Source organism: Oryza glaberrima, chromosome 1, assembly GCF_000147395.1.
Source record: "Oryza glaberrima chromosome 1, OglaRS2, whole genome shotgun sequence".
In the NCBI taxonomy this organism is placed as follows: domain Eukaryota; kingdom Viridiplantae; phylum Streptophyta; class Magnoliopsida; order Poales; family Poaceae; genus Oryza; species Oryza glaberrima.
The window spans coordinates 101,502-127,184 of NC_068326.1; the positions used below are offsets into that span (position 1 = coordinate 101,502).

At 43.1% G+C, this 25,683-nt stretch overlaps 6 protein-coding genes across 7 annotated transcripts; all 6 read left to right on the forward strand.

Moving 5' to 3' along the window:
• Positions 1 to 1,154: 1,154 nt before the first annotated feature.
• Positions 1,155 to 2,328, forward strand: LOC127769445 (thylakoid lumenal 17.9 kDa protein, chloroplastic). Of its 2 annotated transcripts, none has more exons than XM_052295032.1 (3): positions 1,155 to 1,496; positions 1,579 to 1,711; positions 1,793 to 2,328. In XM_052295032.1, the coding sequence occupies exons 1-3, from the start codon at positions 1,192 to 1,194 to the stop codon at positions 2,132 to 2,134; spliced, it is 780 nt and encodes a 259-aa protein (XP_052150992.1). In that variant the 5' UTR covers positions 1,155 to 1,191; the 3' UTR covers positions 2,135 to 2,328. The 2 variants fall into 2 exon arrangements, with proteins under 2 accessions (XP_052150992.1, XP_052151000.1); XM_052295040.1 differs by having other exon boundaries at positions 1,156 to 1,496; positions 1,579 to 1,705.
• Positions 2,329 to 6,924: 4,596 nt separating this feature from the next.
• Positions 6,925 to 8,279, forward strand: LOC127760296 (uncharacterized). The gene has a single exon (XM_052284537.1). The coding sequence runs from the start codon at positions 6,968 to 6,970 to the stop codon at positions 8,243 to 8,245; it is 1,278 nt and encodes a 425-aa protein (XP_052140497.1). The 5' UTR covers positions 6,925 to 6,967; the 3' UTR covers positions 8,246 to 8,279.
• A 448-nt stretch (positions 8,280 to 8,727) lies between these two features.
• Positions 8,728 to 10,947, forward strand: LOC127765918 (uncharacterized). Its single transcript, XM_052290928.1, has 4 exons — positions 8,728 to 9,470; positions 10,030 to 10,270; positions 10,400 to 10,517; positions 10,654 to 10,947. Exons 1-4 carry the CDS (start codon positions 8,923 to 8,925, stop codon positions 10,743 to 10,745), a joined length of 999 nt encoding a protein of 332 aa, XP_052146888.1. The 5' UTR covers positions 8,728 to 8,922; the 3' UTR covers positions 10,746 to 10,947.
• A 1,494-nt stretch (positions 10,948 to 12,441) lies between these two features.
• LOC127766647 (probable inactive shikimate kinase like 1, chloroplastic) lies at positions 12,442 to 14,741 on the forward strand. Its single transcript, XM_052291761.1, has 9 exons — positions 12,442 to 12,677; positions 12,796 to 12,842; positions 12,919 to 12,973; positions 13,072 to 13,232; positions 13,343 to 13,425; positions 13,504 to 13,612; positions 13,999 to 14,077; positions 14,204 to 14,268; positions 14,400 to 14,741. The coding sequence occupies exons 1-9, from the start codon at positions 12,536 to 12,538 to the stop codon at positions 14,466 to 14,468; spliced, it is 810 nt and encodes a 269-aa protein (XP_052147721.1). The 5' UTR covers positions 12,442 to 12,535; the 3' UTR covers positions 14,469 to 14,741.
• Positions 14,742 to 14,963: 222 nt separating this feature from the next.
• LOC127766656 (uncharacterized) lies at positions 14,964 to 17,426 on the forward strand. The gene is made up of 6 exons (XM_052291770.1): positions 14,964 to 15,225; positions 16,365 to 16,463; positions 16,549 to 16,657; positions 16,773 to 16,844; positions 16,973 to 16,978; positions 17,069 to 17,426. Exons 1-6 carry the CDS (start codon positions 15,059 to 15,061, stop codon positions 17,186 to 17,188), a joined length of 573 nt encoding a protein of 190 aa, XP_052147730.1. The 5' UTR covers positions 14,964 to 15,058; the 3' UTR covers positions 17,189 to 17,426.
• An 860-nt stretch (positions 17,427 to 18,286) lies between these two features.
• Positions 18,287 to 23,336, forward strand: LOC127766639 (DNA excision repair protein CSB). Its single transcript, XM_052291749.1, has 7 exons — positions 18,287 to 18,588; positions 18,688 to 18,792; positions 18,925 to 19,416; positions 19,506 to 19,902; positions 20,055 to 21,523; positions 21,887 to 22,327; positions 22,418 to 23,336. Exons 2-7 carry the CDS (start codon positions 18,700 to 18,702, stop codon positions 23,087 to 23,089), a joined length of 3,564 nt encoding a protein of 1,187 aa, XP_052147709.1. The 5' UTR covers positions 18,287 to 18,588; positions 18,688 to 18,699; the 3' UTR covers positions 23,090 to 23,336.
• Positions 23,337 to 25,683: the final 2,347 nt, after the last annotated feature.

Sequence of the window (25,683 nt, forward strand, 5' to 3'; positions counted from 1 at the left end):
ACCTCGGAAGTCATCCTCGTCGGCTCGTGATTCTTGTCGGAAATACAAGGTTTGGACGTACTAGGATCCTTCTCGGGCTCGGATGTCGTCCACGTTCCGTTCTTCGCTTCGGCGGGAGGATCCTTCGACATGGAGTCATCCTGGGTTGTAGCCACTGTGTTCTCGCTTCCGGTCATTGATGGACCAGCCGAGATCGGCACCGTGGTGTAAACCGGGAAGACGATTTCGCCGACTTGAGTCCAAACCAGCATTGTTGAAGGAGGAACTCCTTGGTTGAGGTTGGTGTTGATGCTGTTGTCGACGAAGCTGGATGTCATAGTAGTAGAACTTTGAGCACCAAGTCCCCCTACCTGGCGCGCCACTGTCGACAGGGGATACCCGTAGACCGGATATAGAGGGTATTGGGGTACGCTGGTACGAGGATCTACGTAATACGACATCAAGCAGACAGAAAACAAAGATTATACTAGTTCAGGCCCCTTCATAGGTAATAGCCCTAATCTAGTTGATATGGGATTATATGATGGAAATCACAGATTACAAAAGGAAAAGCAGAACTCGATGATACCGACGAGATCGTAGTCGAGTTGATTTGACTAGATCACCCGGCGACTTGGCTCCTGTAGGCTTCAACTCCGTAGACTGTGGTGGATGTGCTGACTATGAGATTCGATCACTTAGGTCCTCCCGGGGGTCCCTTTTATATCGCAGATCAACTGGTCTCCAAGTAGGACTCGGAGACATCAGACTCGGCACGATACAATGACGACCCAGTTCTGTCCGAGTAGTACTCCTTCCATCTGTGAACTCCATGATAAATTTCCTTAACGTATACCGAAAATGTCTGTATACGCGTATGTATACCATATCGATGTGTGACGTATATCGAAGGGTAGAGGGTATACCTTACCCATAACCCTGACAAATATTTTTAGATTCATCATAAGAAATATTTTTATATAATTCACATGGTGTTAAAGTATATATATAATGGTCAAAGATATGTTTAAGTTATGATAAAGCTAAAACGATAGTTAATTTAAAATGGAGAAAGTGCAAGTACATTCTGGATGGGTAGATAAGAAGAGCAGATGGAGATGTGTGGGGTGTAGGTGATCGATGGAGGGACGACAAACCAATTAATTAACCACGCTAGCCCAGAGTGATCGATAGCAGAATCGTACGTTTGTAATGACGTCATCATTATCATCATCCACAGCCTCTGCTGCTGCCTGTTGCAAGAGTAGAAGTCGTAATCCTCCTCCGGCGCCGGCGCCACACACTAGTACTGCACGAGTAGTTCGCAGCAGCAGGCGGAGGCTGCTCTTAGTATTCTTCTCCGCAGAGGCGGCGGCGGCTGCGACGAGCGGTCTCATCCAGACCCCGTGTGGGCAAGCCTACCCTTTCGCTGGCACCAACGTGAAGAAGCCGCAGCCGCCGTCCACCCCTTACTCCCAATCCCAATCGCAGCAGCAGTTTGGCCTCGACGCCAAAGGGTAATTAACGAAACCGGCCGCCACAGATCTGGATGGATCGATCTTAAAATTAAGAAAGAGATTATATATATTATGGATGCAGGAGGATTAGGGCGTGCCCGTCGACGAACCCCGGATGCGTGTCCACAAACCCCACGGTGGGCGCATCTTGCTCCTTGGCCTCCCCGCTCATCGTCCCCGCTAATACACCAACGGACAAGGCCGCCGCTGTAAGTGTACGCACGCACGCATTTGTTATTCATTTAATATAGCAGTATTTGTTTCTGAATTAGTAATTCGATGTGAATGAATGACAGTCGCTGCGCGAGGCTATCCTCAAGACGCAGAGGAATGCGGTGATCAAAGCCGACGAGGAGACGGCGTACGGGCACTACATCCGGGCGGAGGTCGACGGCGGCGCAGGCCGCGACGTGATGGAGTTCCTCCTCAAGGAATCCCAGTCCCAGTCCCAGGAGGTGGTGGCCGCGTACCGATGCGTCGCCACCAAGGTCATCTTCGTCTACCCCTTCACCACTGCCGTCGGCGATTCAAGAGGGCAGAGCCAGAGGATCGCCGCCGTCGCCCAGGAGCTCGGATGGTACGCCCCGGACCTACTCAACGCCGCCACCGCCGACGACCACTCTATCCTCGACTATTAACCAGGGCCATACATATGCTTGCTTCATTATCTCTAGTCTGTACAAGTACAACTCGTCCAAATTCATTCATCCATCCATCCATCCATCCACGACACATATACAAATACTAATCTATTATTACTACTAAGTAGTACTAGTAGCCACCGATATATATACACAACAAATGTATTAATCAAAATGCTAATTTATTTCTACGCCGGCCGGCGTCCTTGCACTTTTGGATGATATTGGGCCTTAATTTTCATCGTAGGTCACCGAGTTAGCCCATGCACTGTTTACTGTGTCATTGAAATAAGCATGTGGGCCTCACAGGTATTTTTAATTTTTTTAACTAACACCAACTGACAGACATGTAGGGTGCTTTTGAAAGGGCTTAATTACACAGTTTTTTAACCTTCAGCCACCTAGAGACCTTTAGTTTATCATTCATGGTGAAAAAAATAAAGGGGTGCTCCGGGGGTATCCATGGGTCTTGTGGGTGTAGGGGGACTCAAGTCCCCCCGCATCCACGTTGGATCCGCCCCTGTATGGGACTAATATCAACTAAACAAGCCACATAGATTAGGACTATGCTTGTATCTTCATATCTCTATTTGGTTTATTAGGCCACTTTGTTCCATGTATTTTATACTTCCGAGACCTCACAGATCAAAACATGGACTCATCCAAGGCCCATATGATTTCGCCTCCCCATCTAATTAGATGTATAGGGCTAGATGTACCTCATCTTTGTAGTTGTAGGGCCTGTCCTGTTGACAAGAAAATCGAACACATCGGCCTGGGAGATCTGCTTAGCTCCAGTGCAGGTCCAAATACGATGAGATGCGGGCGTGCCAGTCAGTTTGATCCTGCAAATGACAAGATATGCAAATAGTAGATCAAAACAGCCGATCGGCTGACAAGCCGATGGAGTAGTTCCAGCCGATAGCCAATAATAGCCGATGCCGATACCAGCCGATAGGATAGGGTTTAAGCAATCGGCTATATGTCAAATGTAGATAATGATATAAAGGCAATCGGCTGATGATGATGTAATATAGCAATATAATCCAGCAGAAACCAATCGGCTAACAATATGATATAGTAAAACAAGTATTGATCCGAAGGTTAAAGCACCCATCGGCTGGAGGTCCGATGTCATGAAATCCACAAGATTAGATTAAACAATGAAACCTTTGTTGTCATCGGCTAAATCCAACTTATATGTATATGCAATCCTTATGAGCCGATGCAACGTTCAGATAACTCACCGGCTGAAACCCCGATGAAACCCTTATTGGCAATCAAGAAGCAGGCTAGAGATTATGGTTCTAAGCACGACTTAGTAGATCAAACTTAACTGATGCAGTACTAAGTATGAAAAGAAACACAATATCTAGACAATCAAGCAGTTGACTGATTTTCAGGGTGGTAGATGCCTAGGCTAATCTAATCTAGCAATGCAATTTAGTCGATACCGGCAGAAACCCTAAAGCGAGAGACAGCCGATAGAGCTAAATTGATATGCTAAGACTAGATTAACAGAGACATGATAAATAGGTAGTCAAATATATCATCCAAACCAGAGCAATCCAAGAGGTCGAATGTACTGATGCAGCCTTGAACGACGCCGACGTAAACGATATAATTGCCTGGGCCGACGGAACTTACCCCTTCGCCGGAGATCGAACACCGATGCAGCCCCGCGTCAGGTGCCAAGTCCCACCGGACGATAAAATAAAGTAGAAAAGGTAAAAGGTGGCAATGCGCCGAATTGTATTGATCGTGAGGATAAATTACATAGACCCCGGGTGTACATATTTATACCCATGGGTTGATACAAGTCCTTGTCGGACAAGAAAGAAACTTTCCTAAAGATAAAAGGAAAAGATAAAGTCCTTATAGGACACTAAATACACTTTCCTAAAGATAAAAGGAAACTAACAAACTATTCCTAATTAATAGATAACTTGCCATGCCGCATTCTCTTTGAACTCGGTCTCTTCTAGATAAGCTTCCTCTAATAGATCAATTTCCTTAACCGAATATAGCAAGAATCCGACAGCTGACGACTTGACAACTCTCATCGGCTAATCTCAGGACTTCGAAGCCGATGCTAACTCTAGGCCGATGACTACTCCGGGCTTACCAAATTTCACTGTTAACATGTCCCAAATGGGGACATTTCCATCGTTGGCAACCACACAAGTATTGAGATGATTATATATGCAAGTAAAGAAATATATAGGAGATAAAATGATCGTGTATCCACACTTCACTACCTCAAAAAACTTAATAAAACCTATGGATAGGTGATCGGTAAGGAAGACGTTCCTCATTAAATTATAGTAGAGAAGCTATCTGATTTATGCATGAAAATAGGAAAAATAGTAAATTTATGTGCATACTTATATTCGCAAACGATTGAAATAAAATATGCTTTGAAAACGAAACAGGCGGAGCACATGACAACTGGCATATCGTGCCAAACCGAACCCTCTAGAAAGATGAAGTCCCAAAGCATAAAAAGCACTATAAAAGTCGACCCACAATATGCACTAGGAGCAATCGATGGATTAAGTAGCTTCTCTAGCCTTGACCTCCTAGCGCTCAGTTGTTATACTTACCCTCTAAGGGCTACTAGGCCTCACTCATCTCTTCGTGTATATTTAGCCTTTTACGCTACCCGTGGATCTCTCTCGTCATTGATGGGTATACCGTTCGTGGTTGATACCAGTTTTATAATTATCTACGGGAAAAGATGATAAATGCCATATATCGAAATGACAAGGTAATTTTATCTTCTCCTTATGAGTTTTTCAACTCAAAGTTTTTTTTGCAACCAATAATTAGTCTCTAATATTAATTTGCTAATTCAAGTGATGTTTTTTTATAAGATTAGGGTGAAGATTAGGCCGGGGACGTAGGAATTTTACATGAATTTCACATGTAATAGTTCAACCATAGTAGAAACTAGAAACATGAAAATTTGTGGGTTGCAAACAAAGTTCCATCTACATCATCGTGCATGTATCGAGCCAAAGGCAGGATCTACCTATACCCATGTAAGTCCCTCTAGTTTCTGTGATTTCCTCCATCCAGAAAGACTTGATTTCTAGCATTTATAATTTGTTAAAAAAAGATTTGGCTTCTTTTGTTTTTGTGGGGAAAAATACTTGATTTATAGCCCCTAGCTTACCTACCACCGGTCTATAAATCATGAAGTTTTATTCCTTCAGTACCCCTTATACTAATGCCATTTTTCTATTAGTGAGCGGCACTTTTGTTTTTCCCCTTAACAACTAAAATACTTGGGATTACTAGGACTCAAGTTTTTTGGGGAATAAAGGGAGTGCTATATATGCCTTGAACTATTTCGTTTATCTTTTATTGTGTTTCACTATTTATTTGTATGTGGTATGGTCTCTTTGTTAAGCTAGCAAGTTCCATGAGTTTATATATCAATGTACAATTTGGAGTGGTATATTTGATTAGCCCATTTTCCTTAGGCACCGCTTGTTAGCTAACTGCTAACATACAAAAGTAATTAAGTATATATAAAATTGAAAAGATGGCGAGTCATGAGAGAGAACAATGTGGCAAACAAACTCTATACTAACATTCAAAAGTAAAGTACTAACATACAAAGCTTGTTAGCTTGTAGCTGATGAATAACATACAAAAGTAATAAAGTATTAAGTACATGGAGTATAAGTTATGTAGCTAGGACCACAAACAACACATGATCTATGCATGGTATGCATGCAAACCATGCACTTACTGCAAGCAAGTAGGCCAGGACATCATGGTTTATTATTAACTAGGTCATTAGACAATTGCTTGCGTTACACAATGTATAGAAGAAATGTAGGATATTAAGCTAAAATACAAAATTCTCCAGCAGGAAAGGCGCCGAAAGTACACTTAGTTTGCTAGCAATGGATCGAGTACTTATCTACTGATCTAGTCATCAATCCATGCATCCATCCATCATTTAACCACATAGCATGTATTGGCTGGAATCAAGCTATCACATATATGCGTGAATCTAAAGCAAAACAAACTCCTCGATATATCTTGCATACATCTGGAGCTAACCGTCCGTTGATTAGCTAGCTAACTTAGAGATAGATTAGCATGTATGACACATCAAATTGAAATCATGATGCATATGCATGGTATAGGAGAGGACAAATAAATATATGGTTCAATTAACAAGCAAGTCAATTTGTGACATGATTGATACGTTACGCAAATAAACTACACTACTTTATCTTGGTTGTCTTTAGCATAAGAAGTGTGGAATGCATGGTTTAGCCTTGTGAGCCCCACATATATAAAGCTTGTTGTTTCACTGGAAAAGATACATGCTAGGCTAAAAGATTTCACCAAACCCACAAGAAACTAATAAACCTTTTTTTTCTTTCTTCAACTTTCTTTCGTCTCCCTTCTCAACAACACAGATGTCATAGAAACCAGAATCTTTTGGGCCTATATAAACCACCCCACCTTGCATAGTATGTTCATCCTCGTGTCATATTGTGTTCATCTTCATACTACCAACCAATTAGTGCTAATAGGTAGCATTTTCTGCAGTTGCAGCTCAAGTAAGGTAATGCACCTACTAGCTTATTATTCTTGTGCCTAGTATTAATTAGTTTCTATACTGGTACTTGTGAAAATTTGTGATTTGAGCAATGCTATTTGATTTGTAATTAAGCTAGCTATCTCTTTTTCTTGGACCACAATGTAACATCGTGTTGCTAACTTTTGAACTATAAAAGTAAGATAAAGAAGTAACAAAAGTGCGTTCTTGCTATGTAGGTCTATTATTCGGAGCAACAAAGGGAAGGAATGGAGCAAACTTTGGACGTACCTAGATCGTTGAGGCTACCGACGCTAAAGGCTCAACAACAAATGGATGAATTTTGGAGGGATCGACAAAAAGAGATTGAGACAACAAAGGACTTTAGCGAGCATGCGATCCCTATGGCCCGCTTGAAGAAGATCGCATCTTCTCAAAAGGGTAACATGATGATGACCTTTGACATGCCAGCATTCTTATCGAAGATGTGTGAGCTCTTCGTACAAGAACTTGCTGTGCGTGCATGGGCATCTGCTCAATCCCATAACCGTTGCATCATACTAGACACGGATATTACTGAAGCCATTGCCTCCACAGAGTCTTATGACTTTCTTGTTGATATCCTCCATAATCACCGTGAGAAGCACAAATCCACTCCTTGTTCTACACTTACTACAAAGCGTTGTAGGTTAGTCAATCAACCTTCCACATCTCGCCCGCCCTACCAACATCAGCTGCCACTGTTTGCTCCTACATATACTCCAGCCATCCCTATTACTCCTAGTTTAATGCCACCAATTTCTCACTATATACCGTTCCAATATCCATCATTATCACAAGAAGTGTCCACGATGATGGCTTCCGTACCCATAGTGAATAGATCAATGTTGCTCATTCACAACATAGCAAGGGGTCTAGGCTTACAAGGAAACAATATCAGCACATTCGCCAACAATAATATCCCAGACAATATTATTGGTTGTAGTAGCCCCGCGGTTCTTGCAAGTATGATGAGTCCTGCTTTACTAGACGTTGCAAGGGCATCACTAAATCCGCCAAACTCTCACTCCATCTGCATGATGAACATGATCAACTCGAGTAATCCCAGTGGATCTAGCATTGGTGACATTAATGTTGCAAATCAAGCAAGTCTTGCTCCCTCTGGACATTTTAACCCTGCTATCCTTCAAGAGTCCTCATGTCCTTCGTTCTTATATAATAACAACAATGACACGACTGTTGTTGTACCGGAGAGTGTAGATATTAGTGGCACCATGGATGTTGCTAGTGATGTTGCTGGTATAGTTATCAATGGTCAAGAAGAAGAACATGAGAGGGAAACAAATGTTGAGCAAAATGAGATATATGAAAGCATTGATATAGGAATAATCAATGCAAGTGTTGCGGATGGTAATAAATGCAGTATTAGGTGGGATGAATTAGGAACGGCCGATGATTCATTGCTAGATAAATTTTTGGAGGAGTTTCAAGCAAGAAACGACGGTGTTTTGCACAGCGGGATTGTGTTGCATGAAGACCATTCCTAGGTGACGTGATGTTAGCAAACCCAAGTAGTAGCAATGCCAATATAAGTAATTGAGTTGGCAAGTTTTGTTTATATGTCTTTTGTAAGAATGAGGTTGTAACTCTTTTTCTTGTTGAATATAATGTTGTTTGTTTGGAGAGAAGAAAGTTAGTCGGAGTAAAAAAAAAGAAAGAAGAAGCATATGACTACGTAGGGTGATCGGTACTTGCACATGTGTGGTCCAATCACGAGTTCATTATCTGTAATTGGGAGGAAGTAAACGCAGTGGTGATGAGAATGGCACACGCGTACGTGGCGTGGGAGGGGAGCAGGGAGGCCAGCCCACCAACCACATCCTCCTCCTGTGTGTGAGTCGTCTGGATGGTTGTTACCAAAATAACCAAGCAAGATAGGAAGGGAAGAGGAAGTTTCCAGAAGAAGGGAGGGGCAAGAAAGGAAATACTACTACTACACCTGTAGTGGGTGTGGGTGGGTGGCAGGCAGAGGAGGAGCCAAGAAGCAACGGTCACATTTCCTTTGCTTACCGTGTTGTGTTGTGTTGGTCTCATCGTCTGTCTCGCTCGGCGCTCGTCTTTCTCCCCTCCATTCCATTTTTCCTTCTCCTCTTCAACCAAACGAAACCCTAGCCGCCTCCTATAGCTAAGCTAAGCTCCCTCCCCTCCTCCCTCTCATCCATCAATGGGCAAGCTCCTCTGCGACTCCTCCTCCGCCGCCGTCGCCGTCGCCGAGGCACCTTCCCCTGCCCCTGCGCCCCCGCTCCTCACCTGGCCCACCCCCGACCCCGACCCCCCCACCAGCTGGACCGCCGTCGCCGCGCTCGAGGACCAGCAGCGCCGCCGCCTCCACCGGATCTGGGAGCGCGGCGTCGCCTGGAAGCCCCCCGCCACGCTCCCGCTCCCGCCCCTCGTCTTCCGCCTTGACCACGCCGGGGAGGTCGACGCCGACGGCAACTGCCTCTTCACCGCCGCCCGCAAGGCCGCCTCCGCCAAGCCCGACGCGCGCGACCTCAGGCACCGCATCGTCCGCCGCTTCTCCCACCTCTACGCCGCCGCCCAAGCCCCCGACAGAGACGCCATCGATGCGGCCGTGCGCCACCTCTACGCGCCGGATCTCAAGGCCGGCTGGGGCGTCCACGTCGTGCAGGAGCTCAAGTTGCTCGCGCCCAAGACCCTGCGCCACCACCTCGACGCTGCCATCAACGACCTCGTCGACCTCGGCATCCAAAGGTTGGTTCTTATCATCAATCCACACCCTCCCGGATCGATCCCCTCTCTCTTTTCTTTTCTTGCACCCTCTCCAATCGCGCGGAATTTCTTTCATGCCACCTCTTGCTCCTGTTTTTTTCCCCATTGATTAATAAATCTCCTCCTTTTGCACATATCCCTACTACTATTAGCTTTACAATTACGACTTCAATTACTACTGCGCCTAGGTCCTGCCTAAATGAAATGGTCAAAGACAACGAATTTCTTTCTCTTAAAAAAAAAGTGTCACCTACGCGTATGCACATGTAGTGGGAATCAACTTGAATATCCAAAACTTCCATGCATGTATTAGATGCTGCCTGACCTATTAGTTTTAGTATCGTCATGTTGACCACCCTGTACAGTTGTACATCTTCATCACACAAGAATCCCAAGTTGCTATGCATGTTAAACAACAATTTATGCTTCCTGCTGCAACTGTACAGTTGTAACAACCCATGGATTGGAGCCTGCTCACCAAATCAACCTGTTTCCTACTATCCACCTCTGTATACCAGTCTTGACGTTCACTGCCTTGCAGGGAAATGGCAGCTGAAACCATATACAGGGAGAGATGCATAGCTGTAAACAATGGAGATAGTTGGGCCAAGTACATGTCTGTCTCTGGTTCCGCAGAGGACGAGCACAACATAATCACTCTACAGTACACAGAGGAAGGCTTACTGACCATCGATGAGAACCGGGATGGCCATGCTGCAGCTTTTGGTGATGATATTGCTATCGAGTGCCTGGCAACCGAGTTCAAGAGAGAAGTTTATGTGGTAAAGCCCGTGTGAATGTTCTGCATGATAGTTTGCTAGTCACCATAGATCTGGCTGCTATCTTGCATCTCTGTTTCATAGTTTTCTCAGCACTTTTATCTGCAATCTAACAGGCCCTTTTGTTTGTAGGTGCAAGCACATGGAGCGGATGCAATGGTTGACGAGGACAACTGTGTGTTCTTCCTACCACACCGCCCTAGAGGAGAAATTTGCGAGCCACCGATTTTTCTTTTCATGAAGGGAACAGGTAACTTTGGGAATCATTTGCCCAGCAACCTAGTACGAACTGAAAATTGGTGTCTCAACAAAATTTAGTTGCTGTCTATGCTGTCAGTTGCAATGTGTCTGGACTTAAGGTAGATGTCCAATTCTTTTTCTTGCAGCATGGTGTGGTGCTGGTGCCGACCATTATGAGCCTTTGATAGCCACTGTCCTCCAGAATGTTACTCCAGACAAGGCAGCTGTTGTACTTTGAGGATGACTTCCTTCTTTTTCGCTCCCCCAGTTCTAGTCACTGATGGAGTCGAGCCAATTTTGTAATCTGAGCTAGATTGCTTTATTGAGGAGCAACGTCTATGCCCAAGAGGATCTAACTGTGCGCCGCAGGGTCTTGCCTGCTTCTGAAGTTGTGTACTATGATTCGTTTTGTATGCTGATTTGATTGGTGTGTGTTTTGATAGGTTCTGACTGTTGAGGAGGAGATTCAGAGTGTGGTAGAATATCGGATCTAGTTTATGCTGTGAATTGTTGTGCGGCATTGTAAACCGGCATTTTGGTATTGCCTCATGCCTATTGTGAGGATTTTTTTTTTTTGGTTGCTTGCGTTCTAGGGACATGATTGGACATTTGAGAATGAGGATCATTCTTTTCAGTTTTGGGCTACCGGTTGTTCCAGTCCTTGCTGTTGCCACAATCTGACTGGAGCGGGGATGAATTGATTTGCAAAAGAGATTTAATACTTCTTTTCTCATGCAAATTGTACCAACATTGCAGAGGGATATGGCTGCTGTAAAAGTCTCTTCTTTCCTTTGCAAAAATAGGATCATCCTTAGTTGTATTTATAGCTTTGAACTCATTTCATGCATGAGGAAACCATGAAAGAACGCTACTTTCATGCATGAGGAAACCATGAAAGAACGCTACTTAAGCTCGTGAATCTGTCTCAAAGATCACTGTGATTTCCGAGGGATGACCGGATTGACATTTTTCACTTACCATCAATTTAACGATGACTGATTGATCTAATCTTACTCAGTAATTGCTCACTCCATTTGTTCTGTAAATGGCTTGGTGTTGGGTAAATTATCTACCCATCCCACCATCATGGAGATGAATGAATCAGTAGTCATGTTGAGTGGCGATGACTGATGAGTAAATCAGTCATGTTAAGTCGATTACTTATCGTCATCATGAATTACTGGCATCTTGTAACGGATCCCCTCGTCAAAATAAAAAGAGAGAATTAAAACGGGGATGGAGAAACAAGAGATGTTGGGTGAAGGAAATAAGAGCTTGAATGGTCAGAAATCTCATGTGGAATTAGTGTATCATCGCAGCGGTCAGCTGGCTCACAACAGTTAATATTAACGTTTCATCACTCCATTCAAGCATCCAAAGCAGCACTCGGAATAATCAGAGGGAAAGAAAACAGGGGGGAAAAAGAATGATCAGAAATCTCGTGTGGAATTTGATGGTTATGCACATGGCATCACGGATGCTGCAGCAACCTAACGAGCTCATCATATCATTTTTCATGCATTGAAACAGCCATTCATCCTCCAATCCAATCCAACGCCATAACCATAAAACAGTATGATAAGCGAGAAACAACAACAACAAAAAGGAACAAAATTCAGAAGAAAAGACGGCAGAAGAACATTGGGCGATGGGTGAAATCAAGACAAAACCCATCCAATCTAGTGATCCACTGTCTGTTGTGAGAAAACAAGGGAGGGGCTAAGAATGGCGGCGGCGGCGGAGGAAGATGAACCCTAGAATTGGAGGGAGCAAGGAGGGAGGGAGGGAGTGAGTGAGTTTTATAAGGGGAAGGAAGAGGAGTCTGGCACGTGGGGCCCGCATCCCATCGCACACCGTCCATTACACAGCAGGGGCGGAGATATTATTTTAGGTGGGACCCACACTTATTTTATTTTTAAATTGATTTTTTGTGTGTGTGTGTGTGTGTGTGTGTGTTGGCCTTCGCCCTGGCCTGGCCTGGCCGGCAGCGGTGCGGTCGTGCGGATAACGAACGAACGAAGAGAAAGCATGGCAATGGCAATGGCGGCGATGAGAGGGGCGGCGGCGAGCTTGGGTCCGGGCGCTGTGTCTTGGAACTCGAAGCGCTTCTTCCTCTCCTCCTCCTCCACCATCAGCCGCCCCCATCGTCGTCGTCTACGCGCCTTCCCGAGTATCTATCTGCCCGACCCTTCCACCTCCACCCCTTCTCTGCGCCTCTTCCGTTGCTATCTATCTACTGTATATTAGTAATTGAACTAACTCAGTTCGTTGTTGGGTTGGGATTGCAGGCTCGGAGCAAACTCTGGAGGAGCTTAACCCTTCCGTTGAGCTGCTCGTTCGTACCCTCTCTCCCTTCCTGCCTTCCTCTTCCTCTCTGCTGCGAACTAATAACGCGTTGCTATCCATTTCAGAGGAAAACTGCGGAGGCCGTTGGCGATTTCAGGAAAACACCCATCTACATCGTCGGTCCGTATCCTATTCCCATTCCTCTCTCTCTCTCTCTCTCTTTCTAATCAATCTGCCTCATTCTGCATTCATTATTATTAGTTAACGATGCATGGCAGGAACCGACTGTACTGCCAAGCGCAACATTGCAAAGCTCCTTGCCAATTCCATCATATACCGCTACCTCTGCAGCGAAGAGCTGCTGGAGGATGTTCTTGGAGGCAAAGATGCCCTCAATGCTTTCCGGGAATCCGACCTCAACGGCTACCTCGAAGTCGAGGTACCCTTATTTCTTCGTGTCCAACTTACTTTATCTTCCAAGTTCCAACCAATCTAGACATAGATACATCCCTTGATTTAACACTTGTCTTCTCTTGTAAATGATGGCAGACTGAAGGCCTGAAACAGCTCACCTCCATGGGCAGCCTCGTGCTTTGCTGTGGGGATGGTGCTGTCATGAACTCAACCAATCTGTATGCTGCCTTCACCCACCATTCTCTCATATCTCACATCCGCCTTCTCATCAACTCTTCTTATGCTAATTCTCTTAGAGGGCTACTGAGGCATGGAGTCTCCATTTGGATTGATATTCCTCTGGAATTGGTGGTGAATGATATGTTGAAGACACAAGCTACTTCAGACCCTGATTCCTTTTCTGAGGTTCATCTGTCCTCCTCTTGCACAATCCTCTTTAAGACTGCAACCTTCATAGTTTCTCGGTTTTTACACATAATACATATAACTCTGGCTACACTATGTCCAGCAACCCTTTATTTGTTAAACAACAATCGACTCCAGCATTTGTTAACAACAGCCTGTGAATATGTATTCAAGTATACTCCCTTAATAATCTTTTCCTATGTAAAACACACTGCCTCCCAAAATCCACATCCTGTTGCTTGATGCGTTGCGAGTCTAGGTTGACTCCATGGCTGGCTATATTTCTGACTTTGTCGTTGCATTAAAATGACTTTATTAAGAGCCAACTTTGTTGTCACTTGACTGCTTAATATCTGCCGGTCACATCTGAAATGTCATGTTTGCAGGCAATGAGCAGAGTCCGACAGCGACACGATGAACTAAAAGAGCGCTATGGAGTTTCTGATATAACTGTTTCAGTACAAAGTAAACAGAGAGATGCATAAACATCATTTTCTTCCATAAAGTTGGAAAAGAAAAGGAAAAGAAAGCAAATGTTGAATTATATATATGGTTGTTGTTATTATTGACTTGGTGTTGAATACCTTTCAGATGTGGCATCTCAACTGGGCTACAGTAGCATCGACTCAGTGACCCTAGAGGACATGGTCCTTGAGGTAAATCAGTTAGATAGATAAAAGTAGTAAAAAAGATGTTGTAGAGCTGGGGAAGAAAGAAAGAAAGAAATGGGTTTTGCGAAAGAAAGAAATGTTGACAGCATTATTTTTGTGTGTATTTTGAACAACAGATTGTGAGGCAAATAGAGAGGCTGATCCGAGCGAAGTCGATGATGGAAGCTGCTGGGAAGCCCTTCTAAAAGAAGGAAGGATCCATTGATGTATAGATTGTTGGTCATGTATGTACCTCCTGATCCCTGAGGAATTGCCTTAGATGTTCCAGGACCAGGAAGCAAAAAGTGCCGCCACAGCTACTGATTGATTAATTTTGTACCGAATGATCAATCATTCGATTGATATTTTTACATTCCCTTGTGACTTGTGAGGGAGACATATGTAGCAGAATGAAAAAGAAGTCGAATTTATTTTCAAAAAAAGAAGCTGTGAGTGTGGCTAGAATCTACACTTGTTCATATCTATGCTTGTTCGTCAGTTGTGTTTGTGTCAAATGAGCAAGTTTGTAACTGTGGACAGGATGACAAGTGGGAACTCGATGGACAAGGTATTTGCTTTGGTGCGGAGGCCCATCAAATGCAGCCCAGCCCAGCCCAGGGAGGTCCCTATCGAGTAGTAAGTGAGTAGAAGAAAAGTCTGAGCTCCACCCACGGGCGGAGTTGACATACTAGTAGTAGTAGTACTAGTAGTCTAGTACTAGTACACGAGGAGAAGAAGCAAGAGGAAGGGCATCCAGAATCAGATCCACAAGGCAGCAGCTGCAGCAGCATCGACCATGGCGATGGCGCGATCCATCCTCCTCCTTCTCCTCCTCGCCGCAGCCGCCTCCGCCTCCGCCGACGCGCCCTTCCTCGTCGCGCACAAGAAGGTTTCGCTCTCCCGCCCCAAGCCTGGCGTCGAGCGCCTCGCCGTCTCCCTCGACCTCTACAACCAGGGATCCGCGTAACTACTCTCCTCTCCTCCTCCTCCTCCTCCTCCTCCTCCGATCTCTCCTCTCCTCTCCTCGTTGTTGCAAGGGAACTTCACTTGTCTTTTTCTTCTCGGATCTGCATCTGAGGATCCGTCCTCTATTTCTATAGATAGATCCAGACCCCTTCCATGTCGTAATTGCCAACTAATCAACCATTACTCTGCTACTGCTTTCTTTTCTACGCTTAAAACAAACAAGCAATTAACTAGAAAGCCAAAAGATTCACTGCATATGCTAGTATCTTTAAATTGCATGGGCTTGTGCTCCATCTCATCATCTACTGTTATGTCTTTCTTGCCAGATTATGTTATGCTAATAGGATTCTACTTGTAATAAACCACACATGGTTTAGCCTATTTACAATGGTTTCACTCTCTGTTATATTCGCCTTATTTTGCTGAAATTACATACTAGGTGACTTGCCAGCTTATTCACCCTATGCCTTTTTTGTTCCCTCCATATGTTCTTACAATGCCTGCTATCAACATTTCTCTCTCTCAAGTCCAAACTTTTCCATGCTGCCCAAAGCACCAGCTTTGCCCAAAACTAACAACTTAACTTTCTTCCCCGAGAAGTAATAACAATTTCAAACTAAAGTTGGTAGTTCGGACACAACAACATAACTGACTCTTTTTATGTACAGAAATATGGATTATTGCTAAATTTTAGCTTGGAATTATTTACTGGATCTTGGTGGAAATTCTGTTAAAGATTAGCTTAGCAGCCCATGGAGAGCTTGGTAAAATGAGAATGTTTTGCCAGTGTTTACCTGGACACCAACACAGGCCTCAAACTCTGCCTTGGATTCGCGTGTCTGATTCGGCAGAAAAGAATTGTACATGCAATGGGTGCCCGAATCCTACTCAGACTCAGGATGTCAGACTCGACAAAAAAACATGTGCCATTCTGATATGATGTCAAAGGGTGTTCTGGTTTATCTATTCTTTTCCCTGAAAGTGCATTACCTATAGACTACAGTTGCATTAAATTGCCAAAATCTGCCATTGTTTTTCTTTTCCTATTTTGGATTAGTTTACTTTCTCTATGTGATATGATGGCAAGCAACTATGTATATCACATAGTAATAAACTGACCGTAAAATTTATTGCAGAACTGCCTATGATGTGAGCATTAATGATGATACTTGGCCAAAGGAGGCATTTGAGCTTGTCTCTGGAGAGATGTCAAAGACATTGGAAAGGCTTGACCCGTGAGTGCATTTCATGCAGCATCTCTCTGCTATGTGATTCATTATAAGGTGTTACAGGAAATGACTTTATCTTTGTTGCTTCTAGTGGTGTCACTGCTTCGCATGCATTTGTCTTGGAGACCAAAGTACAGGGCAGGTTTCAAGGTTCACCTGCGGTTATTACCTATCGTGTTCCCACAAAGGCTGCGCTTCAGGTTTAATCTGTTACACTTACGCACTTTTTTTAAACTTCAGCTCTTTTTTTTTAAAGAAAAATGCTATTCTGCTATGCTTGCAATTGCTCAATTTTTTTTTTTTTGTATGGTGAAGGAGGCCTATTCAACCCCCATCCTTGCACTTGATGTTCTTGCTGAGAGGCCTCCAGAAAAGAAGTTTGAATGGGTAAGTAATTGTGCCATTGCATGTACATTCTAGTCTGTTTCGCTCTATGATCCTAATGTGCTGATGCTGTTTATGTTACTGGCATGCGCCGTGTATGAATTCTTGATGTTCTCTCCTTGTTGGTTCAGGCTAAGGTAAATTTACTCTTTGTTTTATTCTACAAGGAGCACCTTTTCTAGTGCATCTATGGTAGAAGAAATTACTGAGAAATTATCCATTTGCAGAGGCTTGTGGCGAAGTACGGGTCGCTGGTGTCCGTTGTTGGCTTGGTTGGAGTGTTTATCTACCTGGTTGCAAGCCCGTCAAAATCCAGCGGTGCAAAAGCAAGCAAGAAGAGGCGTTGATATACTTGCCTACCATATATAAGGCAGTGTTTGTTCTTTTTATTAAAAAGAGGAAGAGATGGTGGCAGGTTTTTTAGATTGATAGCGCGAGAGCTTTAAGGCTGCCGCATCCTTGAACTGTATGAATTTTCTCTGTTTGTGTTTTTGGAAGTTGAAAACCTAACCCAGAGAATTGGAGAGTAGATTTTGTAACAGATGAAATCTCAATGCATCATTTTGAAGTTGCCTGATACTGATACCTATTCATTGCATTTGGTAACAGATGAAATCTCAATGCATCATTTTGAAGTTGCCTGATACAGATACCTATTCATTGCATTGTATGTTGTTGAGAATGGCGAGTGAGGCTTCACATTTATGTTGTATGTGCCAATGGGATTGATGTTGGTAGATCTCGCGTAGTAAATCGAGAAGCTAAGCTTATGGATGCGTGGTGAACTTGTTTCTGACATGTGAGACGAAATATGATGCGTTCGATACATCAATCTATTATGTTTTCAAGTGGCGAAAATTGGAGAAGAAATATTTGAGCTATTAGGTCATCTATAAATTACAATGTTTTATATTGACAACATAGTTTGTGTTCAACATAGCGAAACCGTTGGTAAACCGGTAAAAACTGGTAAGATTTGGAAAGTTTGATTATTTTTTTTTAAAAAAAAGTTGGGTAATTGTGGGGTTTGTTTTTTCTCCGAGCGGCCTCGTTGAGACTTGGGACTGTGAACTATATATGTTTATTCATTTTAATTGTACTTTTGATATTTATTTTTGATACAATTGTATACTATATGGAAGCAGAATGTGATTGGGGTACGACATAGGGAATCAATATATACTTTATTTACATAGGGAAGTATTCCATACGTAATAAATGAAAAAAGAAAGCGCGGGAAATTCTAAGTGTAACACTTGAAAGGCGCTCAATAGGTATTTAGTGAGGCATTTTCATAATAAGATGTAAGCAAATAAATATAGTATAGTAGTAAGATGTATGAGAAATACTTTGAAGTAAGTTATCGTGTCATGGAAGAAAAAGAGAAATACCGAAAGTCGTCAGATATTAAAAATGAAATACTCCAATGGGTTAACTTAGGGTCGGGAAGGGGAGAGGCGGTGGCGGGCGGCTGAGGCTTTTTGTTCCTCCTCCTGTGAGAAGAGAGGAAGAGGCGGATCGGATTGGGATTGGGGATCCATCCATCGATCGATTTTGCCTTGCCAGTTTTCATCCGGCTCCGATTCCGCCTCTCATCCTCCTTCCCTCCCTTGATTCCTCTCCTCTCCTCTCTCCTCTGAGTCGGGTCGGGGTCGGGGTCGGGGGGAGTAGGGTTTCTCTTTCGACTTGGCGGCGGGGCGTGGGCGAATCGGCGCACACCACAGCATCTATGCCCTAAGACTCAGAGGTGAGCCCCTTGCCCCGCGGACGAACCCTCCTACTCTTCTTCTTCTTCTTGTGTTGCTGCTAACCCATGGATCGATGTTGTTTTTTTCTCTCTTTTCAGGTGACTGGCTCCATGGAGGACGATGACGATGACCAACGCTTGCTTCACCGCCTTGGTGTCACGTCCGCAGACATCCACGATATTGAAAGGAGAATCATATCACAGGTACGCTACGCAATGCAATGCACTCTTCTCTCTCTCTCTCACGCCCACAAGCACAACCCATCCATTCCATATATCACATCACAGGTATAGTATAACTCATGCTGCACAATCTGATCGATACCTCCATTCCAGGCAACAACTGATCCTGCCGACTCATCTGGACCAACCATCAATGGAGGTCATCAACCTGATGATGCTCTCGCCAAACTGCATCACAAACTGCGCTCTGTGCAAATTGAAATTGATGCTGTAGCCTCCACCATCAAAGGAGCTAAGCTTAAGCAACCATCCGGAAATAAACCACATGAGCATAAAGGCAAGGACCAGCCAGATCATCATGGAGGAGGACACCTCCAGCAAGCCCTTGCTGCCGACCGTCTTACAAGCCTCAGGAAAGCTAAAGCACAGATACAGAAAGAGATACTACAGTCACATCCTTCTCCATCTGCCTCCAATCGAAAAGATAAAATGCTGGCCATGCTGGTCCAAGACGAGCCGAGGCGCAAAAAGCCACCTGTAGGGCCTAAAAACATCGTGAAACGCCCGATGAAAACTGTCACCTATGATGATGACAACGACTTCGATGCAGTGCTTGATGGAGCCTCTGCGGGATTTATGGAAACTGTGAGCCTCTCTGGGCCTTGTTTCCTCTCATATCCGTTATGCCTCACTCTCTTCTAACAATATACGATATATTTTCTCTTCTTCTGTAGGAAAGGGAAGAACTGATCAGGAAGGGTTTGTTGACACCATTCCATAAGTTGAAGGGCTTTGAGAAACGTGTGGAACTACCCGAACCTTCTCATAGACAAGATGATTCTGCGGGACAAACTGAAGAAGCCATGGAAGCTTCCAGGATTGCTAGAGTTGCTCAGTCGCTAAAGCAGATTGCACAGAACCGCCCAGCAACCAAATTGCTTGATTCAGAGTCTTTACCTAAGCTAGATGCACCTGCTGCCCCATTTCAGAGACTTGGAAAACCCCTAAAGCGTCCTGTCTCTCCCAGTTCAGATGAGCAGGAAAAGAAGAGACCAAGAAATAAGACCAAAAGACCACTGCCTGGCAAGAAATGGAGGAAAGCAAACTCAATTAAGGAATCATCATTGCATGGTAAGTCAAGGGTTCTTCACAGCTTGTAGGCTTTCCTGTTATTGTACATACAGTTGCACTTTCAAAAGGAATACTCTATCTGCTTCTCTGTATAACACTCTTTGGGTGAGACCACTGCTCTGAACATATTGTTCTACTTTCTGAACTTACAGACAACGATGTTGGAGAGGCAGCTGTGTCAGTTTCAGATGATGATGAAGATCAAGTTACAGAAGGCTCTGATGAGTTAACTGATGTTACCCTTGAAGGAGGTTTGAGAATTCCTGGCACACTTTACACGCAACTATTTGACTACCAGAAAGTGGGAGTGCAGTGGCTATGGGAGTTGCATTGTCAAAGGGCTGGTGGAATAATTGGAGATGAAATGGGCCTGGGAAAGACTGTGCAGGTCTTGTCATTTCTTGGTTCCTTGCATAACAGTGGGCTCTACAAGCCTAGCATTGTTATTTGTCCTGTAACCCTTTTGCAACAGTGGCGAAGGGAGGCCAGTAGATGGTATCCAAAGTTCAAGGTTGAGATCTTACATGACTCTGCAAACAGTTCATCTAAAAAGAGCAAGAGGTCTAGTGATTCTGACAGTGAAGCTTCCTGGGATAGTGATCAGGAAGAAGCGGTTACACGTTCAAAACCTGCAAAGAAGTGGGATGACTTGATTTCACGTGTTGTGAGTTCAGGATCAGGTTTGCTTCTGACCACATATGAGCAGTTAAGGATCCTAGGGGAGAAGTTGCTTGATATAGAATGGGGATATGCTGTATTGGATGAGGGTCACCGCATTAGGAATCCTAATGCTGAGATTACTCTTGTGTGCAAGCAATTGCAGACCGTGCACAGGATAATTATGACAGGTGCACCTATTCAAAACAAACTTTCGGAGCTTTGGTCTCTCTTTGATTTTGTGTTCCCTGGAAAACTAGGTGTCCTGCCTGTGTTTGAGGCTGAGTTTTCTGTTCCAATTACTGTTGGTGGGTACGCTAATGCAACACCATTGCAAGTGTCCACGGCGTATCGATGTGCTGTTGTCCTACGTGACCTGGTCATGCCGTACCTTCTTAGAAGAATGAAAGCTGATGTCAATGCACAGCTTCCCAAGAAAACAGAGCATGTTCTTTTCTGTAGTCTAACTACTGAGCAACGTGCTACTTATCGTGCATTTCTTGCTAGTTCGGAGGTGGAACAAATCTTTGATGGTAACAGAAATTCCCTTTATGGGATAGATGTTCTAAGGAAGATATGCAATCATCCTGATCTACTTGAGAGAGAACATGCTGCTCAGAATCCTGACTATGGGAATCCTGAAAGAAGTGGAAAGATGAAAGTGGTTGAGCAAGTTCTTAAAGTATGGAAAGAACAAGGTCATCGTGTTCTTCTTTTCACTCAGACACAACAAATGCTTGACATTATGGAGAACTTCTTGACAGCTTGCGAATACCAATACCGAAGAATGGATGGACTTACACCTGCAAAGCAAAGAATGGCACTTATTGATGAATTCAATAACACAGATGAAATTTTTATTTTCATTCTGACCACGAAAGTTGGTGGACTGGGTACGAATTTGACTGGTGCAAACCGGATTATTATATATGATCCTGACTGGAATCCTTCAACTGACATGCAGGTACTGTTTATGTAAGAGTATTGTACTGCCAGTCTCTATATTTTTCTTTAATTCTGCAAATTGTTTCAATATTTCTCCCAAAGCATTTTCAAAACTCTAAGAAGGTTCTAAATAACTGTCTTAATTTACTTAAATAAAATGTCGACTTCGAAAAACTGCATGCCAGTGATAGATTACCTGGCAGATGAATAATTTGTACCATAGTCTACTGATACTGTTGCTGGCTTAGTAATGCCTTGTGATTTATTCATTAAATTTTGGATTATATATTTATATCTTGTTTTATCTTTAAAAGAAAATATCTCTGCAAAGTTGCATTTATCTAAATTACCATGCTAACAAGATTAAATTCTCTATGGTTAGGCTAGGGAACGTGCATGGCGAATTGGGCAAACTAGAGATGTGACAGTTTATAGACTGATCACGCGTGGGACAATAGAGGAGAAAGTCTACCATCGTCAGATATACAAGCATTTCCTCACAAACAAAGTACTGAAAGACCCTCAGCAGAGGCGGTTTTTTAAAGCCAGAGACATGAAGGATTTGTTTACGCTGCAAGATGATGACAATAATGGCTCAACTGAAACATCAAATATTTTCAGCCAATTGTCTGAGGATGTGAATATCGGAGTTCCGAGTGACAAGCAACAAGACCAGCTATATGCAGCCTCTGCTACACCGACAACCTCTGGGACTGAACCGAGCTCATCCAGGCATGGACAGGGTAAAGAAGATCATTGCCCTGACCAAGCAGATGAAGAATGCAACATTTTGAAGAGCCTTTTTGATGCTCAAGGCATTCATGTAAGCAATATTTTTTTATCTCTTAAGGCAAATTAGCTGCCTCAATTTTTGTTTCTAAAAAATGATACACTCTTTTTTGGACTTCCTCAGAGTGCGATCAATCATGATGCCATAATGAATGCTAATGATGACCAGAAGCTGCGCCTAGAAGCAGAAGCTACACAGGTGGCACAAAGGGCAGCTGAAGCTTTACGCCAATCACGGATGCTCAGAAGTCATGAAAGTTTTTCTGTTCCTACATGGACTGGAAGAGCTGGTGCTGCGGGGGCACCATCCTCTGTCCGCAGGAAGTTTGGGTCAACACTCAATACCCAGTTGGTTAATTCTTCTCAGCCATCAGAAACTTCAAATGGCAGGGGCCAAAGTCTTCAGGTGGGTGCTCTAAATGGCAAAGCACTGTCCTCCGCTGAGCTTCTGGCCAGGATACGTGGAACCCGAGAGGGAGCAGCTTCAGATGCACTAGAACATCAACTCAACCTGGGATCAGCTTCCAATCACACATCGAGTTCATCAGGGAATGGCCGTGCATCAAGCTCTTCTACTAGGAGCATGATCGTACAGCCTGAAGTCCTAATCCGCCAATTGTGCACCTTCATACAGCAGCATGGTGGTTCCGCCAGCTCAACAAGTATAACTGAACACTTCAAGAACCGGATACTGTCCAAGGATATGCTGCTGTTTAAGAATCTGCTGAAGGAAATAGCTACGTTGCAAAGAGGTGCAAATGGTGCAACGTGGGTGCTGAAACCTGACTACCAGTAATATTAGCTATAGCTGCAAAGTTTTGGCTAGGTGTAGCGAACAGCATAAATTAATTTCATTCAGATTGGAGATGCAAAAATCGATGAGGGAAATGCCTCTAATGCCTTTTTGATGAAGACTGAATTCTTTTTGTAGGCAATATACAACTTTTGTAGGGTAGATATACAAATCTGAAACAAAAACATGTAGGTGACAGGTTGTAAATGCATGAATACAGACATTTGTCGCTGGAAGCATTTCTTGTGGATTTTTTGTAGCTGTATTGAATGATCAGTGGTATGTTGTCCGTTATTTGTAGCTTCTTCCATCAAATCCGGACGAGCTGTTGTTGGAATCCACACCATGTAATGCGGGAGCGGGAGATGTTCAGCTTCCTACAGTATACTCATGGACTAGCCCGGGAGATATTACTTACACTAGTACTGACATACTCCCTCCATTTTTTAATAGACGACGCTGTTAACTTTTTCTCACATGTTTGACCATTCGTCTTATTTAAAAATTTTATGCAAATGTATAAGATATAAATCACACTTAAAGTACTATGAGTGATAAAACAACTCATAACAAAATAAATTATAATTACGTAAAAAATGAATAAGACGAATGATCAAACATGTGAGAAAAAGTCAACGGCAAAGTCAATGGCGTCATCTATTAAAAAATGGAGGTAGTATACTCTATTAGCTTGGTCTGATATGTTGAAAGTGAATAAGACTGATTGAGCGAGAGGGATTGAGCGAGAGAGAGAATTGCACACAAGAATGTAGGGAATGAATGAGCAGTATCAATGCGGTACAATATATAGATAGGGAAGGGGTGGCAACCGGAGACGCGATGGTTGGGCCGTTGCCAAGGAGCGCCTAGGGAAGGCGCGGTTGCCTTCGGTTGCGATCCATCCTTTTATATGGATGAGATCATCTTGTTGTTTCATAACACTCCCCCTTGATCGAATCCAGCTTTGATCATTGCTCTTTCACTGTTTTAGATATCTGTAAAGATAATCTTAGAAATAATTATAGTTAAATACATCACGTAAAACTCCTTGAAAACCCAGTGGAAAAAATAAGGAGAGAACCGTGATATATATTATTGACTATTTTAGATCTATGAGTAAAGCTCATAGTATGATCCAAAATAGTATAATGTCTACAGTTATCATTTAGTAAAAACTTCAGTGGGAAAAAACCAAATGATAAGACATATAACTTATGTTGATATTACCTCGTTAAAAACTTTGAATGAGAAAACATAAAGGGTAAAACTCATACAAAGGAAAAAGAGTATAATATGACAAAAATAGGTTATTTTCCAGAGGAAGATGCCCCCCTGAATCCTGCAAATTTTTGAGTCGTCTCATACCAATTCTTTCGACACATTTAAAGAATGTGGAGTATGGTAGATATTTTGTGAATAAATCAGCAAGATTATCACATGACTTAGTTTGCAAGATGTTTATCTCTCCATGTTGCTGAAGCTCATGAGGATAAAATAATTTAGAAGCAATATGCTTAGTGATGTTGCTCTTAATATAACTAGTTTCCATCTGAACAACACAAGCGGCATTATCTTCATAGATAATGGTAGGTGATTCCAATGAACCAATACCACAAGATATTAATATGTGGTTAACCATTCTGCGAAGCCATACACATTCACGTGATGTCTCATATAATGCAATTATTTCAGAATGATTTGTGGAAGTGGCTACCAGAGTCTGTTTAGAAGACTTCCATGAAATAGCAGTTCCACCTTGTAAAAATACGAATCCTGTTTGTGATCTGGCATTGTGGGGATCAGATAGATAGCCAGCATCAGTATACCCAATTAAAGTCGAATCCTGGTTCTTTTTAAAGAAAAGTCCAAGATCTCTTGTGCCATTAAGATATCGAAAGACATTCTTAACTCCAGTCCAATGGCGTTGGTAGGAGCAGCATTGTATCTTGCTAATAGATTTACCGAGAAAGCAATATCTGGCCTCGTACTATTTGCAAGGTACATAAGTGCGCCAATAGCACTAAGATATGGAAAATCAGGTCCAAGTACATCCTCACCATCTCCTTTGGTCTAAATGGATCTTTCTCCATGTCTAGAGATCGAACCACCATAGGGGTTTTGGAAGGATATGACTTGTCCATATTAAATTTCTCCAAAATTTTCTGGATATATGCACTTTGGTGCACAAGGATTCCAGAAGGTATATGCTCAAGTTGTAGACTTAAGCAAAATTTGGTTTGACCCAAATCCTTCATCTCAAATTCCGTCTTTAAATGATGGCGTGCTTCATTAATATCTTGTGTATTGCCAATGATGTTGAGATCATCGACATATACCGAGATAATACAAAATCCTGTGGGGGACTTTTTGATAAAGACGCACGGGCAAACATCATTTTTAGTGTATCTCTTTAGCGAAAGGAATTCACTTAATCGGTTGTACCACATCCTGCCCGATTGTTTTAAGCCATAAAGTGACTTCTGCAACTTAACACAATACATGTTACGATTTACCTTCTGATTCGGGATGTCGATTCCGTCAGGAACCTTCATGTAAATATCAGAATCAAGTGACCCATAAAGGTATGCTGTCACTAT